Genomic DNA, 16,426 nt, shown 5'->3' with positions numbered 1-16,426 from the left:
CTATGTGTTGAAAAAGTATGCTTCAAAAATTTTCATACTTGAAAAAATTGCATACTCATGACGCCACTGTACCCGTCCGAGTACAGCCCCAAAAACACATTTCCAAAAATTTTTTTTTTTACTTTTTTGTTTTTTTCTGTAATCTTTAACTCTATTTAACTACAAATAAATAAATGAATTTCAATTTTTTTATTTTTAATTGCCTTGGCGTTTAATGGGTTAAATATTCAACTGTGTAATAAAGTTAAAAATAATATGGATCGTTTATCTTTTGTTTTTGTGTGCGAAAATAACCTCTGGTACGATGAGGTACTAGAAATGCAGCTAGCGTCTGCATCCAATTTTTGGATGAAAAAAAGTTCTTTTCTGTCATAGAAGAGCTTTTAGCTCCTCTTCTGATAAGGAGCAGGTAGACTTTCATGAGGATGGAAAAAAGTTTACCTTTGGCATTTTCGTGATAAAAATAGAGATGAATTTTTTTTTTAATAAAAAGCGGTTGTAGGTATAGAATATTTAATATAAATATTAAACTGTTGAATTATGTTTAAATAATAATACGGATCGTTTATCTTGTGTTTTTGTGTGCGAAAATAATCTCTGGTACGACGATGTTTTAGAAATGCAGCTAGCGCCTGCATCCAATTTTTGGATGCAGATGGGAGAAGAAAAAAAGGTTTTTCCCTGTCATAGAGGAGCTATTAGCTTCTCTTCTGATCGAAACAGCATCGAGAGGAGGAATGAAACATCAGCCGTGTAGAGATCACATGGACTAATTCTAGGGGGCAGGTAGACTTTCATGAGGATGGAGAAAAGTTTATATTTGGCGAGCTACAGTTGTCTGAAAATGGAGTGGTGTTTGTGGGGGGGGGAGGTTCTCCACAAGTACTACTTTTTATATAGAGATAGTGGCATAAATAAAAAGTAAATAAGAAAAATATTAAAAAATAAAATAATCAAAAATAGAAGCAATCTTGACATTTACTAGTCAATAGTAGAAGAAAACCTGCCTTTCACTTATAAAAAACAGATAACTTGACTTTCACTAGATATGCTACCTTCCACTAATCAATAATAGAACTGAAATCTTTCATCCCTAACCGATTTTGGAAGAGCCTTTCACTAATCTAGTAGATAAGATCCTGTCTTTTACTTATCAGTAGTAGAAGAGATATTTTATTTAACTGATCAATAGTAGAAGTGATCCTGCCTTTCACTGATCAAGAGTTGAAGAGATCTTAACTTTAACTAATCAATAGTAGAAGAGATCCTTTCGTACCGATGCTGCAAAGATTTGAGCGTTTAGCCATTATATAATAATATATTGATAATGATTTGGAGATGGAGTGGCAGTAAAGAGGTATTTCATCGACAACATTTGTAGAAAATTTAGTAACTAATGTCAAATATCATCTTTAACTAAAAAGGAAATTTTAGATTTTAAACACAATAATATATATATCATATATCCACAAGGAAAAATTCAAAAAGGAATAATACGTTTAAATTATAGATCACGCCATGTTGCTGTAGTGTGAGTAACTTTGATACAGTTTACTGGTCGTTTAATATTAAATTACTGCCTGAGCTTCAAGTTACAAAATCCCTGAAATAACAAAAACACTACAAATATTAATAAAATAAAAAGAAAGACTTGTCCTTAGATGAGTCTCTAATGCTTATTAAAGGAAGATTATCATTTAAGCAATACATTAAAGGGAAACGTGCTAAGTACGGCATAAAGTTTTATGAACTCACCTCAAATGATGGCTACATTTTAAATGCTGAAATTTATGCAGAAAAAGTTACAGAAGATACGACAGAATCGAAAACAAAAACTGTAGTCCTGAAACTTATGGATTCATTTCTTAGCCGTGGCCATCATTTATTAATGGTATAACCACTAAAAAGGGAGACATGATTTGGAGAAGAACTTGAAATGTTTACGTTACAAAATGGAAGGATAAACGCAATGTTTTATCCATAACTACGGCACATCACCCATGTCTTGCTTATATAGAAAAAAAATGGAGGAATTGATCGATCTGAGCAACTATTATCATATTATTCTAGTCCAAGAAAAACTATTAGATGGTATAAAAAGGTCATGTTTCATATCCGGAATTCGATTTTTATTTATAAAATTTTCATCCTAAAACCAAGTTTTTAGACTTCAGAGATGACTCGATAACAAGTTTAATTGATATACTTGCCCATTTAGCTGGTGCAAGGATCTGGTGAGTTACATATCATCCAAAGGATGTCATCTAAAACCACAATCTAACGTTAACAACTTTGACAGGAACCATAAACCGTTTTTTGGTTGAAGTAAGTTTGACTTATATTGAAGAACATGATTAAATTCATCGTGTTCTTTGCGGCAGATAAATATCAATGATTTTCCTTAAGGGAAATTAAAAAATTCTGAGGCAAGCATCACTAGCTCCACAGAGTTTTGAAATCTTAGTATTTTAGACACCTGGACTTTTCGTCACACAAAATTAGGTTGCAAGGAGAGTTTATCAAACCTTAAAACTTCTAGTCATATCATTCCACGTGGAACTTTCAAAATATCAGTCCGTGTGTCAAAGAGGCTTTCTGAAACCTCCTGTGTTTTAAGCACACGTGGTTCCATTTAACCTTAAGATATGTATCATATCATCACTACCTAACGTTATAGCTGTTTATAATAAATGTATTGGGACAAGTCGATAAGATGGACTTTTTGCTATTTTTGTACCGAATTTCTATTTGGACAAGTGAACACTCACGAGTTTTCTACCATTTACTAGACTCGAGCAGTATGCAACTCTTGATTAGAATATCGCAATGATTGCGTTGGTAATTACATAATAAAAACTAATCAAATGGATTAATTAACATTCCGGAATAATGTATGAATTATAGATTGCTGGCATTGTCAGCAGCTCAAAGTCTCTCTCGAAATCAAAGGAAGACCCAAGCAACCTGAGGACTTAGATGTCAGAACTAATAACGTTCAAACATATAAAAACAATCAAACAAGTTGCTGCCGTCATAAACAATCTAGTAAGTTTATAGAAAGCCCAGAGAGTTCTTCGTAGAATTGTCCTTATATCAGCCATAAGGCAGAAAAAATTAGAAATTGTTAATGACTGGAAAACGGTATATGGTCCGATGAACCGAAGATTTTTCGCCTAGGATTATTTGAACATTTTACAATCCAATATTCCAGACTTTGTAGAAGAGTGTGCATATTCAGAGTTATATTCCAACAGGTAGAAGAGTGTGCATATTCAGAGTTATATTCCAACAGGATGGAGATCCGAAGTAGGCGGCAAAAAAGATTTTGTTTTCAGTGCAAAAAAAACGATTAATGGCCAGCTCAAAGCTCATACCTCAATTTATTGATTAGTATCTCGTTGGCATGGATAATGTGTTATATGTTCACGTGTAATAGAATATATGAGTTATGAACTAAATTTTACCTCACCTATAGCTTGCTGGAAGATCTTCTAACATTTCTCTTATACTATCATGTCACAAGGTAAAAAAGGAAAATATATGTCCATAGCGTTTTTGGGAAAATCAGGCCAACAAGTTGTAGATATCTCAGATGAAAAATTAGGTGGTGGTGATGAGAACATAATAATTGATAACTTGCCGTGGTATGTGCCAGTTAACGTTGAGGTATTTATACGCAACAATACGTAATTTTAAGTGATGATAACGACAGTAGCGACGATGAAACTTTGGCCGAAAGCATAAGTGCTTAGCAACATACTCTTCAACACCTCGGATATCGGCTGATACGCCCGCTAGAAAAGAAGTTGTATGGAAGTTGTTTAGAAATCTCAACCCAGTACAAGTACTCGAGACGAAAATAAAGCACTTAGAAGTAAATATATTTATAAGAATCATCATCCATGTTAACACAGCTGGCAACACTTCCGCCTAAAAAATAATTGATTGTCAGCTCTTTTTATATTTTTACTTTTACACGCGCATCCGATCCGATTACAAAATTGTCTTCTTGCAATAATTCTGTGAGAAACTAATTTACACAGTCAGCGTCTGCATACTTGCACATGTAGGTGCAACGTGATCGATTCATGAGAATGAGCCAACAAAGCTGGCCTGAAATGTGCAGTCTTGGTTGCGGTGCGAATCTAATCGAACGTCGAGCTGAATTTTAACTCTTGAATTAATAATTAATATTTTGTCAATTTTAAAGTTAATAAAAGTAATAAGTTTTTAATATCAAAAAATCCTGCGAATGTTTGGATTGAATAAAATAAAAAATTGTGTAAATCAAATTGTGAGTGTCTGAATTTTTATTTATTTAAAAAAAGGAGCCGTGGTTCGCTCCCAAAATTATTTTTTTTTTAATTCATTCCGTTTAAAATCCTTTAACTTCCATAAGAGGCTCTAAATACATAACATTACCAAGTTGGCTAAAGAAAAATGAAACAACCATAAACTATCTAAAATGATGATGATTATCTCTTTAAATGTTGTATAATTTCTTATTTTTTATATAGTAAACCGAATGGGTTTTTAATTCTCATGGTGCTGAAATTGCATTCACTGAGTCAGCCACATTGAGTCCACATTATACATTTTGTAAATTATGGTGTGGGATCTACATTATTGTTATGATTTCTTATTCAATTGTGAATGTTTGCTTACAGCTGTTTAATATAACAGATTTTGAGTCAACACAAGATCCGTTTAAAGAGTTTGAGATGCTAACTTCTTGTTAAGCTTTTGGAAACACTTAAACTAGGAAAAGCTTTTCAAAATAATATAAAAAGTTAATAGAAATAAAGAGCATAAAAAGTTCTATAAGAAAAATTTAACAATTGTTAATAAATCTCATTAATTAAAAGAAAATTTCTGGAGAAAATTAGTTATTAAGAAAAAACGTGCTGATGACAGCGCAGTCGTAAAGAAAAAAATATGTATCCATCGTTCTATTAGTCTCGTTAATTCGCTCTTCTCATGCTGAAAAGAGAGCATAAGTTATAATTAAGAGTAAATAAATATAATGGAAAGTAAAAGATCTAACTAATAGCTCCTAAGGAAGTAAATTAAAAACTTTTCCGATCTAAAATTGGAAAATCCTAATGGATTTCATTACATCTTAGTAAAAGGTATATCGAGGTAAAAATAAAAATGCATATTAGCGTAATCGTGTTAGATTACACTGAGAAAACAGACAAAATCATTGGTCCATTTCCAATCGAAAATTTATTCAAAAAATATGTTGTTATGAAAAAATATGCTAATGGCAGCGCAGTCGTAAAGAAAAAATATGTATCTATCGTTCTATTAGTTTCGTAAGCTCCAAACGGAGTACGGATTTCAGTTCAAAAGATTGAATTGAAAAAAAAAATGTATTAAAATTTGTATAAGACAAAAGTATCAGTGTTGGCAATGCCAAGAAGTAATACCGGCGTTAAAATTTGTAAAAGCTCTGTAGTTTAAACAGCTGTCAAACTGCATTGCTAATTAATATTCATTTTAAGCTTGAGATATATAACGTAAAAATTAACTTAATTAAAGACTAAATTCATACATACATATCATCACTTTGTTTTAACTTAGCAATTTTCCATTCATAGGTTAAGCCATGTCTGTGAATAGTGATAAGACTGATCATAGTGTATATGATCAGTGCCCATATACATATTCTCAAGAAACGATTTTTGAAGATGAAGAATATAACAATGAGGGAACCTTTAGTCTTAATCAATCATTTAATGAGTGGATCAGATATGAAAACTAGTCATCTTTCGAATCAAGATCCTGCAAAAGATCTTGAATTGATTCCCAATACTCAAATGATAGAGAAGTTACGGAATCTCCAAACAAGAAGAAAAACTATGCTGGAAACACCAGAAAATGGAAAACATTTATTTAAAATCTATAGATTTATAGATCCTTGTGTATTTTTTTTAATTATATTTTATTATACATTGCGCCGGACGAATTTGTTTAAGGTAAGTAGAAAGAAAAAGCATTAAATATTCATGTTAATTTAAATGTAACTATTTACATTCCTAATTTAAAGTCTAAAAACCAATTTACTTAACTTTTTTATTTGCAGGACTATTTTTTGAAAACATTTAATGGAAAAGAAGCAACATTTACGTAGAGGGACAACATTTAGACTAAATTAACATTACGGGTAAGTTAATTAGAGTGCATACTATCAATCCATCTTAACCTTTAGTATTTTATTACATAGGAATACTTATCAGGCTTTATTTTTGAAGGGATGCCATAAAAGCTATTAATTGTCACTATTATTGAATCATGGTAAACAGATTTTTACTTCTGGCTGCTGAGGAATTGGCATATAGTTCTATAGAAAAACTGAATGATATGTTTCCAGCTTGCCTAGTATTTTTACGAGGACGCTTTGGATAAAAATATTATTGTTAATAGTGGATGTTACAGATAATCGAATAAAAATTTCATTTCAATAAATATTTTACTCATATTTAATGAAGAATAGATATAGAAAAAATATCTATTCTTCAACGATCGTATTTTATTGAAGTTAAATTGTATAATTTATATTTGTAGCGGTAAGTTCCTGGGAAATATTAAATTGACAAGCGTCGAGATATGTAATAAGGCCAGACTGGTTGTAAAAGGCTGTAGTCACCAGAAAGGTGTCGACTACGAGGAGACGTTTGCACCTGTAGTGCGATACACATTATTACGTTTTTTTTTCATTGGCGGCGAAACATAAGCTAATAATTCATCAGCTAGATGCAGTAACAGCGTTTCTTAATGGAGACCTAGAAGAGCAAATTTGTATGGTTCAGCCGTAAGGCTTAAAGCAGTCTTGTCGAGTGCGGAATAAGAAGCTTACTAAACCTTGGTTTACAACGTAGCGATGTCGATCAATGTGTTTATTATCACATCGAAGGTTCAATCATCTTCAATCATACGTTGCGATTTATGTCTACAACGTCTTGGTGTTTTGTAACGACATTAACTTGATCAATCGACTAAAACACAATTTGGCCACAAACTTCAAGATAAAGGATCTTGGTGAAGCTTTTTCTGTTTTGGGTGTAAGAATTTCCTGTGATTATGAAGAGGGCACAATTAGAATTGATCAGACAAAATACAGTGAGGAAGTATTAAAACGTTTCTCAATGAGTGAATGTAAGGCGGTATCTACACCTATGGATGTTGGTCAAAAGTTGTCATCGGAAATGTGTCCCTACAATAAAATTGAGAAAAGAGAAATGGAAAATGTGCCGTATATGCAGGCTGTCGGTAGTTTTTTATTCGCAGCGCAAATCCCTAGCCCCGACATCAGTTATGCAGTGAATTTGTTAAGCCGTTTTAGTACGAAACTCTTTGGGCTGCAGTTAAAAGAGTTATGAGGTATCTAAAAGGTACTACATATCAGTGTGGTCAAGGTAATCTAGTTAATTTGTGTGATGCAGACTTGTATGGTAACGTGGATGACAGACGGTACACCACAAGATATTTGTTTATATTACATGGTGGAGCAATATCTTGGTCTGCAAGACGGCAACGTACAGTCGCACTCTCATCAACACAGGCAAAGTATATGTCAATGGTCTCAGCCTTTCAGGAGTGTATTTGGTTGCAACGTTTACAACGAGAATTGACTCAAGAACAGCTAGGGCAGATGATAATTAATTGCGAAAACAAAAGTGCAAAAAATATAGCTTAGAATAACTCATTCTCAAACAGGACTAAACATGTTGACCTGAAGGCGAAATTTATTAGAGAAAAGCTTGATAAAAAGGATGTTGTTTTGAATTATGTGGATACTTTCAGACACCATAACGTTTTGTATAAATAAGATACCTTTTCGCTTTTATAAGGTATCAAATATAGCTTTTAGGATATGATATATAAAATACCTGATGATTCGGATTTAAAATGTATACTTTAGGTTTCAAAGTTTTTCAAAATTTTGTTGGCCAATGTAATTTTAGAGCCAAAAAGACATTAAAATTTGTAAAGTTCTTAATCATATTAAAAAAATACGATTTTGCATACTTATAGGTATTGATAAAACACGTTAGTTTTGCGCGCTAGAAATAATAGAAAAATAGACTTGAGCTATAATAACAATAATAATAAAAACTAAGTAATAATGTTCAAAGGTACGTAGAGGTAAAAATCTTAAAAATTTACAAATATTCATTGTTAAAAATAGACTATCAAAAAATTGGCAACTTAATAATATACAATAGTTATAATTATAAATATTTAAAATTTAGCTTACATACATATTTAACAGGCGATATTCATCATTCCAGCTGTCCAAATATGTGACATTCATAAATACCATGATTTAAAGGTAACATGATATTTTAGTTGACTAATCATAAGATTTAATTTCGGTTGTTTTATTTAGTTTTTCTTCTTGTTGTTGTTTTCATGTCCATTTCCAGCCGCTTAAACAGCAACCAGCCTTTCTTAAGGGGCTGTGGGCAATTGTCAGTGCCATTTTGATTTTTGAGCATTTATTTCAGCACGTAGATTTTGAGTAAAAATTATAAATAATATCTGTTTGTTGTTGGGAAAGTAGAAAAAAACGATTTAGTTGAGTTTTGTTTAAAAGAAAATTTAACAAAAAAAATAATTAAACAATAAATAAAAAATAATAATAATAAAACAAAAACAAACCTGAAAGAAAATTGTTATAATAGCACTTGTGGATATTATAATAAGATTTCTTTCCATCCATTCTTCACCCGCTTGAACACAGCCTTTTTCGTAAATTATTTTCGAAATTTCAAAACTCTTTAAATAAAAAATAATAAAATTAAAATATAAAAAACAACTAAAAAATAATAAAAAATTACAAAAAAAATTAAGTAGAAGCGTTTAAATAAGTTCTACAATTAATCCTTGTTTAGCTTGACCAATAGAATGGCTCTCGAACTAATTCATTCAATGAATATTCTTCAAATTTTTCACACTCGGAACAAATTTCTAAGTAACAGTTTTGGAACAAGTTTTGTTTCTTTAATTTTTGTTCGAAATTTTAAAAAATTGACAGAATCTAATGAAGCCGACTTTATTATCAAGTCGAAACCTTTAAAAGTTCTAGGTCAGCGAAAGACAGAGCGTAAAAATAGTTCTCTGACTGGGGTTTTTTTTTTACATGTGTGAGCATACGTTCCAGTGAAAGAAAGAGTACAAAGCAGCTTATTTGAAAGCTTATTGCGTTTCACAGTTCTAGATACAAACTAGTTATAATAAGTCTGGAATATCTTAAACATTTTCTATAACTCTCGATTCACAGCAGATATTTGGAAAGTCGTTCGGATTATACCCATTCTAAACCAGAAAAGCATGCAACTTAAGGAGAGTTATACCCACCATCTCCTCATTGTATACTGTTTCAAACTTGTTGTTATATGCTGTCGACTGTACTTTAATATAATCATCGACTATATATGTATATAAGTCCCAAAATATCGCCATATTTGGTTACCATTTTAAACATCTTTCAGGACCTTAAATTAGGGTTATCTCAGCTTCAAATTCCTCCCAAGTCGTCTTTACTTGGGAGGAATTTGAAGCTCAATCGATAATAGTCGAAGCCTTTAACAGTCTCCTTAACTTCTCAGGACGACCACAACATATGAAGCAATACTTTCAGAAAAGGAGCAAGGTTTAAAGCTCTAGCTGTTACCTCATAGATCAGGGATAAGAAGGCGTTTGTATCGACGTTCAAAGTAATTGATGGCAACTAGATGTGTCAAAATAAAGAATGTTGAACATCTGCATGAGGAGAACTGTCGATCAAACAATAAAATGTCTTGTTGACTGGACAGTTGACATACCAAATCAAATTATCGCATTCGTGATCGATGATCATTTATGAGAAGTACAGTTTTCGTTCAATATTGAATGAAATATCTTATACATATTAACTTAATACCGATACCGAAGGTCACAATTTCAGATTGAAACAATTTCAAAATTAACAATATTTTCTTAAACAAACTTGCGGATGTGGTTGCGTTTTCTACACTGGATATATGTTTATACTTTTTGGTTTTTTGGTTAAAAGATAAAATCTAAATTATAAGGTGTGCAGCTGCGGTTACGGATTTGTAGCCATTTTATTATTATTTGTTTTTCTATTTTATAGTTTAGAAGAGAATGCAATTCTTCTTTAGTAAAAATATGATTTTGGTTCATAGGAACTCAAAATCTAAAAGAGAAAAAAATTCGCAAACAAATTAAAATAAATTTTAATTTGTTGCCGATTTCGACTACGATTTAAGCTGTCAAAACTCAATTAAAAATCCGTCTCCGCAGCCGCTACATTGTATTTCTACTATTGGGCCGCTAAATTAAGAAATAATATAACTAAATAAATTTCAAAACTAATTAAACCAAAATTAAATACAAATTAAAAAAATCAGAAATTTTATAGATTATAAAGAAGTTAATATTATTAACCTGCCAAAATATTGTTAGCATTATATAGATCCATACAGAAACAATGTGAGTCTCCAAATATTCTTCGCCAGCTCGCAAGCAACCACGTTCATAAATGTGTCTATCTACCGGCTTTATTTTATAAAACAGAGTTAGCATGTTTGGACAGGAAATAAAATTTAAAAGATTTCAATAAAAGGTTAATAAAGTCTTAAACTCACATTTCAATTTGCTAATTACAAAATTTTACACTATACAATTTTATATATTATAGCAATATTTCTTTGTTAATTTATATACCTACTAAACTTTTATGTTTGTAATTCGGCTTTAGTAATAGAGTCTTAAAACAACACTTTTCCATTTGTCATTTTAAAAACCCTTTTCTAAATCACTGAAGTATTTTCTTTAAATACTTTTAATTTAACTTTAAAAAGAAAAGTAATGATTTTTGTTAAAATTATTTTATTAAGCATTTAACACACAAATTTTTGTCCGCTCCTTCAACAGATTCGATATACTTGCAACAGCACACTAAATATCCGTTTATTTCAATTTAAACATTGAAATATAATCTCACAAATACTGTTCACTTAACACATACATATGTACGTTAATAAAAAAAAGGGAAAAATGTATACAAATTTGTATATAGCAGATTAAGGTTACCAGATGCTTTTCATCTCTTTACAAACAGAGTCTTTAAAAAATCCAAAAATTTACTTTTTTTTCAAAGCAAGAATTCAATATCAATCCAATATTAACTACACTAGACTGTAGACTTGACTATAGACTAGACTATAGACTAGACTATAGACTAGACTATAGACTAGACTATAGACTAGACTATGGACTAGACTATAGACTAGACTATGGACTAGACAATAGACTACACTATAGACTAGACAATAGACTACACTATAGACTAGACAATAGACTAGCCAATAGACTACACTATAAACTACACTATAAACTAGATTATAAACTGGACTATAGACTAGAGTATAGACTAGAGTATAGACTAGAGTATAGACAGAGTATAGACTATAGACTAGACTATAGACTAGACTAGAGGCTAGACTATAGACTACACTATAGACTAGACTAGAGACTAGACTATAGACTAGACTATAGACTAGACTATAGACTAGACTATAGACTAGACTATAGACTAGACTATATACTAGACTATATACTAGACTATAGTCTAGACTATAGACTAGACTATAGACTAGACTATAGACTAGACTATAGACTAGACTATAGACTAGACTATAGACTAGACTATAGACTAGACTATAGACTAGACTATAGACTAGACTATAGACTAGACTATAGACTAGACTATAGACTAGACTATAGACTAGACTATAGACTAGACTATAGACTAGACTATAGACTAGACTATAGACTAGACTATAGACTTGACTATAGACTATACTTTAGACTAGACTATAGACTAGACTATAGACTAGACTATAGACTAGACTATAGACTAGACTATAGACTAGACTAAAGACTAGACTATAGACTAGACTATAGACTAGACTATTGGCTAGACTATAGGCTAGACTATAGACTAGACTATTGACTAGACTATAGACTAAACTATAGACTAGACTATAGACTAGACTATAGACTAGACTATAGACTAAACTATAGACTATAGACTATAGACTAGACTATAGACTAGACTATAGACTAGACTATAGACTAGACTATAGACTAGACTATAGACTAGACTATAGACTAGACTATAGACTAGACTATAGACTAGACTATAGACTAGACTATAGACTAGACTATAGACTAGACTATAGACTAGACTATAGACTAGACTATAGACTAGACTATAGACTTGACTATAGACTAGACTATAGACTAGACTATAGACTAGACTATAGACTTGACTATAGACTAGACTATAGACTAGACTATAGACTAGACTATAGACTAGACTAGACTATAGACTAGACTATAGACTAGACTATAGACTAGACTATAGACTAGACTATAGACTAGACTATAGACTAGACTATAGACTAGACTATAGACTAGACTATAGACTAGACTATAGACTAGACTATAGACTAGACTATAGACTAGACTATAGACTAGACTATAGACCAGACTATAGACTAGACTATAGACTAGTCTATAGACTAGACTATAGACTAGACTATAGACTAGACTATAGACTAGACTATAGACTAGACTATAGACTAGACTATAGACTAGACTATAGAATAGACTATAGACTAGACTATAGACTAGACTATAGACTAGACTATAGTCTAGACTACAGACTAGAATATAGACTAGACTATAGACTAGACTATAGACTAGACTATAGACTACACTATAGAATAGACTATAGACTAGACTATAGACTAGACTATAGACTAGACTATAGTCTAGACTACAGACTAGAATATAGACTAGACTATAGACTAGACTATAGACTAGACTATAGACTACACTATAGACTACACTATAGACTAGACTATAGACTAGACTATAGACTAGACTATAGACTAGACTATAGACTAGACTATAGTCTAGACTACAGACTAGAATATAGACTAGACTATAGACTAGACTATAGACTAGACTATAGACTACACTATAGACTACACTATAGACTAGACTATAGACTAGACTATAGACTAGACTATAGACTAGACTATAGACTAGACTATAGACTAGACTATAGACTAGACTATAGACTAGACTATAGACTAGACTATAGACTAGACTATAGACTAGACTATAGACTAGACTATAGACTAGACTATAGACTAGACTATAGACTAGACTATAGACTAGACTATAGACTAGACTATAGACTAGACTATAGACTAGACTATAGACTAGACTATAGACTAGACTATAGACTAGACTATAGACTAGACTATAGACTAGACTATAGACTAGACTATAGACTAGACTATAGACTAGACTATAGACTAGACTATAGACTAGACTATAGACTAGACTATAGACTAGACTATAGACTAGACTATAGACTAGACTATAGACTAGACTATAGACTAGACTATAGACTAGACTATAGACTAGACTATAGACTAGTCTATAGACTAGACTATAGACTAGACTATAGACTAGACTATAGACTAGACTATAGACTAGACTATAGACTAGACTATAGACTAGACTATAGACTAGACTATAGACTAGACTATAGACTAGACTATAGAATAGACTATAGACTAGACTATAGACTAGACTATAGACTAGACTATAGTCTAGACTACAGACTAGAATATAGACTAGACTATAGACTAGACTATAGACTAGACTGTAGACTACACTATAGACTACACTATAGACTACACTATAGACTACACTATAGACTAGACTATAGACTAGACTATAGACTAGACTATAGACTAGACTATAGACTAGACTATAGACTAGACTATAGACTAGACTATAGACTAGACTATAGACTAGACTATAGACTAGACTATAGACTAGACTATACACTAGACTATAGACTAGACTATAGACTAGACCATACACTAGACTATAGACTAGACTATAGACTAGACTATAGATTAGACTACAGACTAGACCATACACTAGACTATAGACTAGACTATAGACTAGACTATAGACTAGACTATAGACTAGACTATAGACTAGACTATAGACTAGACTATAGACTAGACTATAGACTGGACTATAGACTAGACTATAGACTAGACTATAGACTAGACTATAGACTAGACTATAGACTAGACTATAGACTAGACTATAGTTTAGACTATAGACTAGACTATAGATTAGACTTTAGACTAGACTTAAGGCTAGACTTTAGACAACAGACTAGAGTTTCGACTAGAATATAGACTGAAATATAGACTGGAATATAGACTAGACTGTAGACTAGACTATAGGCTAGACTATAGACTAGACTATAGACTTGACTATAGACTTAACTTAGACTCGACTATAGACTTGACAATAGACTAAACCTATAGTCCTGGAATATCGACTACACTATAGACTAGACTATAGACTAATATTTGGATGTAACAAACATAAGCACAAAAGCATAATACCATCCTCAAATTTGAACACAAATTTTATATAATATATTACCACGGAAATATACAGCCAATGCAGAGAATTCTTCTTCTTATTCATTTATGATTATATTTTTCAATCAATATTTTAAATATTTAATTACTACGACATTGAGAAATAATCCTCTGGATCTTGCAACAAATACTCAGATGTGGTTACCCTGTCGGGGTGAGTAGCATATTTACAAAGAGTGAAATAAATATATTTCATATGCAATTATATAAAGTAAATAAATACTTAAATACACATATTTACACTAAAAGCGGGAATATGAAAAAAAACAAGGCATAAGTTTCACACACATACTCATATCATTTAAGATTCTTATTTCAATTGAATTAACCCTTCTCAATAAAGTATATACATATTGCAAAAAAAAACTCATGTTATTTAAGTGTTTACTAAAAAGTATGCGCCTTTTTATACTTCTCCATGTAGTTGTAGGCACTACCACTACAAAACTACTTTGAGAGCGATTGTATTAAACAATCCATTCAAAGCTGTTTTACTTGAAATGTTTTATTTTCAATTTATGTCAATCCTGTACTAAATGTGGTGATATTCAAAACTCTAGATTTGTTAATTTGATAACATATTCAAAGCAAAGCAAACAGGTTTTTGAAAATGAGCGAAACTAAAATGATTGAGTACTTTTTATGTGTTTGTCATAAGACCAATTGTATGGAAGTGATATATTAATGTTTCGCTACATCTGCTAACTAATTCCTTCGTTTGACATCACATGTGTATAATCTTCACTTTCATGGAAATGTAATTTCTAAATCTAGTTTGTTTTTAATCTAACTTAAATAAACTTTCATCATTTATATGAATTTTTTGCAATGATAGAATAAGTCGATTGATTTCAAGACTTAATAATTGACATGTCAAACAAACTAATATGACAAGGTAATTAAATACTAATAAAAAGAACACCCTAATAAATACTACCAATATTTTGTTGAAAACAAAAAATACAAACAAAACCTAGTAAATTTTAAATAAACAAAAGATAAATAATATAAAGCTTTTTAAACATTAGAAGAGACATAACTGTAAACTGCTAAATTATATTTATAGAATTTAAAACCGATATAATAACAATAACTCAAAACCAGTTTGTTACTGTTAAGAGTTAAAAATAAATTAAGTATTTGTTTTGTTTGGATAAGAATAGATATTATATATGAATTTCTTAGGTTTAAAGCATTTAACCCCAAGAAATAATCCCAATATTTATGTAATAATCTTAGATTATAATTCTGTAACATAGACAGACTCTGATCACATTTGTTTATCACATTTGACATAGGAATTTTTAAAAATTAATTATGCTGATAAGGAATAAATAATACCATATAAATTTTATTCAAATCCGGAAAAATATTGAATATATTTACTTATATGGTAGTACATCGAGTAGCCAATAGACTGGCATATACACTAGTCAATAAACAGATCAATAGACTTGTAAATAGTCAGACAATCGAATGTCGACTGGAACATGGGCTAGACTTCGCGTAATATATAGAATAGCCTAAAGTTTATAGTCTATTCGATAGTTTACTCTATAGTCTAGTTTATAGTCTCTTCTATAATTTAGTTTACAGTCTAATTTACATACTAGTCAATAATTTAGTATGTATATAGTCTAGTCAATAATTCAGTCTATAGTCCAGACTATAGTCTAGTTTATATTCTGGTCTATAGTCTGAGCTATAGTCTAGTCTAAAATGCACGTGTGCTCTGTGAAGACCTGTGAAGAGGCGAGTCTATAGTCTAGTCTATAGTCCAGTCTATAGTCTAGTCTATAGTCTAGTCTATAGTCTAGTCTATAGTCTAGCTTATAGTCTAGTCTATAGTCTAGTCTATAGTCTAGTCT

At 31.1% G+C, this 16,426-nt stretch overlaps 1 protein-coding gene and 1 long non-coding RNA gene across 6 annotated transcripts; one reads left to right on the top strand and one right to left on the bottom strand.

Annotated features, from left to right (window-relative positions):
- Positions 1-6: 6 nt before the first annotated feature.
- LOC124419263 (tetraspanin-12-like) lies at positions 7-10,943 on the bottom strand. Of its 5 annotated transcripts, none has more exons than XR_006940463.1 (5): positions 10,735-10,941; positions 10,456-10,566; positions 8,665-8,781; positions 8,265-8,544; positions 7-4,980 (listed from the first exon to the last, which is right to left on the bottom strand). XR_006940463.1 is itself a non-coding variant. In XM_046947896.1 (3 exons), exons 1-3 carry the CDS (start codon positions 10,796-10,798, stop codon positions 8,476-8,478), a joined length of 246 nt encoding a protein of 81 aa, XP_046803852.1. In that variant the 5' UTR covers positions 10,799-10,940; the 3' UTR covers positions 6,518-8,475. The 5 variants fall into 5 exon arrangements, 1 of the variants encoding a protein (XP_046803852.1); XR_006940465.1 differs by having other exon boundaries at positions 7-3,794; XR_006940462.1 differs by lacking the exon at positions 7-4,980 and having other exon boundaries at positions 6,518-8,544; positions 10,735-10,943.
- Positions 6,134-6,468, top strand: LOC111691048. Its single transcript, XR_002762918.2, has 2 exons — positions 6,134-6,166; positions 6,227-6,468. It is a non-coding gene; the product is annotated as an uncharacterized LOC111691048 (long non-coding RNA).
- Positions 10,944-16,426: the final 5,483 nt, after the last annotated feature.

Source organism: Lucilia cuprina, chromosome 2, assembly GCF_022045245.1.
Source record: "Lucilia cuprina isolate Lc7/37 chromosome 2, ASM2204524v1, whole genome shotgun sequence".
In the NCBI taxonomy this organism is placed as follows: Eukaryota; Metazoa; Arthropoda; class Insecta; order Diptera; family Calliphoridae; genus Lucilia; species Lucilia cuprina.
Note: the sequence above shows the minus strand (reverse complement) of the source record. Positions and strands in the feature narration are given on the sequence as shown.

Excerpts from the sequence above, each read along its gene's own strand:
- LOC124419263 (XM_046947896.1), bottom strand. The coding sequence starts at position 10,798 with ATGGAAAAGTGTTGTTTTAAGACTCTATTACTAAAGCCGAATTACAAA. Across the intron at positions 8,782-10,738 it reads ATTACAAACATAAAAGTTTA|AGTTTTGAAATTTCGAAAAT; the intron begins GTAGGTATATAA and ends TTTTATTTAAAG. Across the intron at positions 8,545-8,664 it reads TTATAACAATTTTCTTTCAG|ATATTATTTATAATTTTTAC; the intron begins GTTTGTTTTTGT and ends AACAACAAACAG.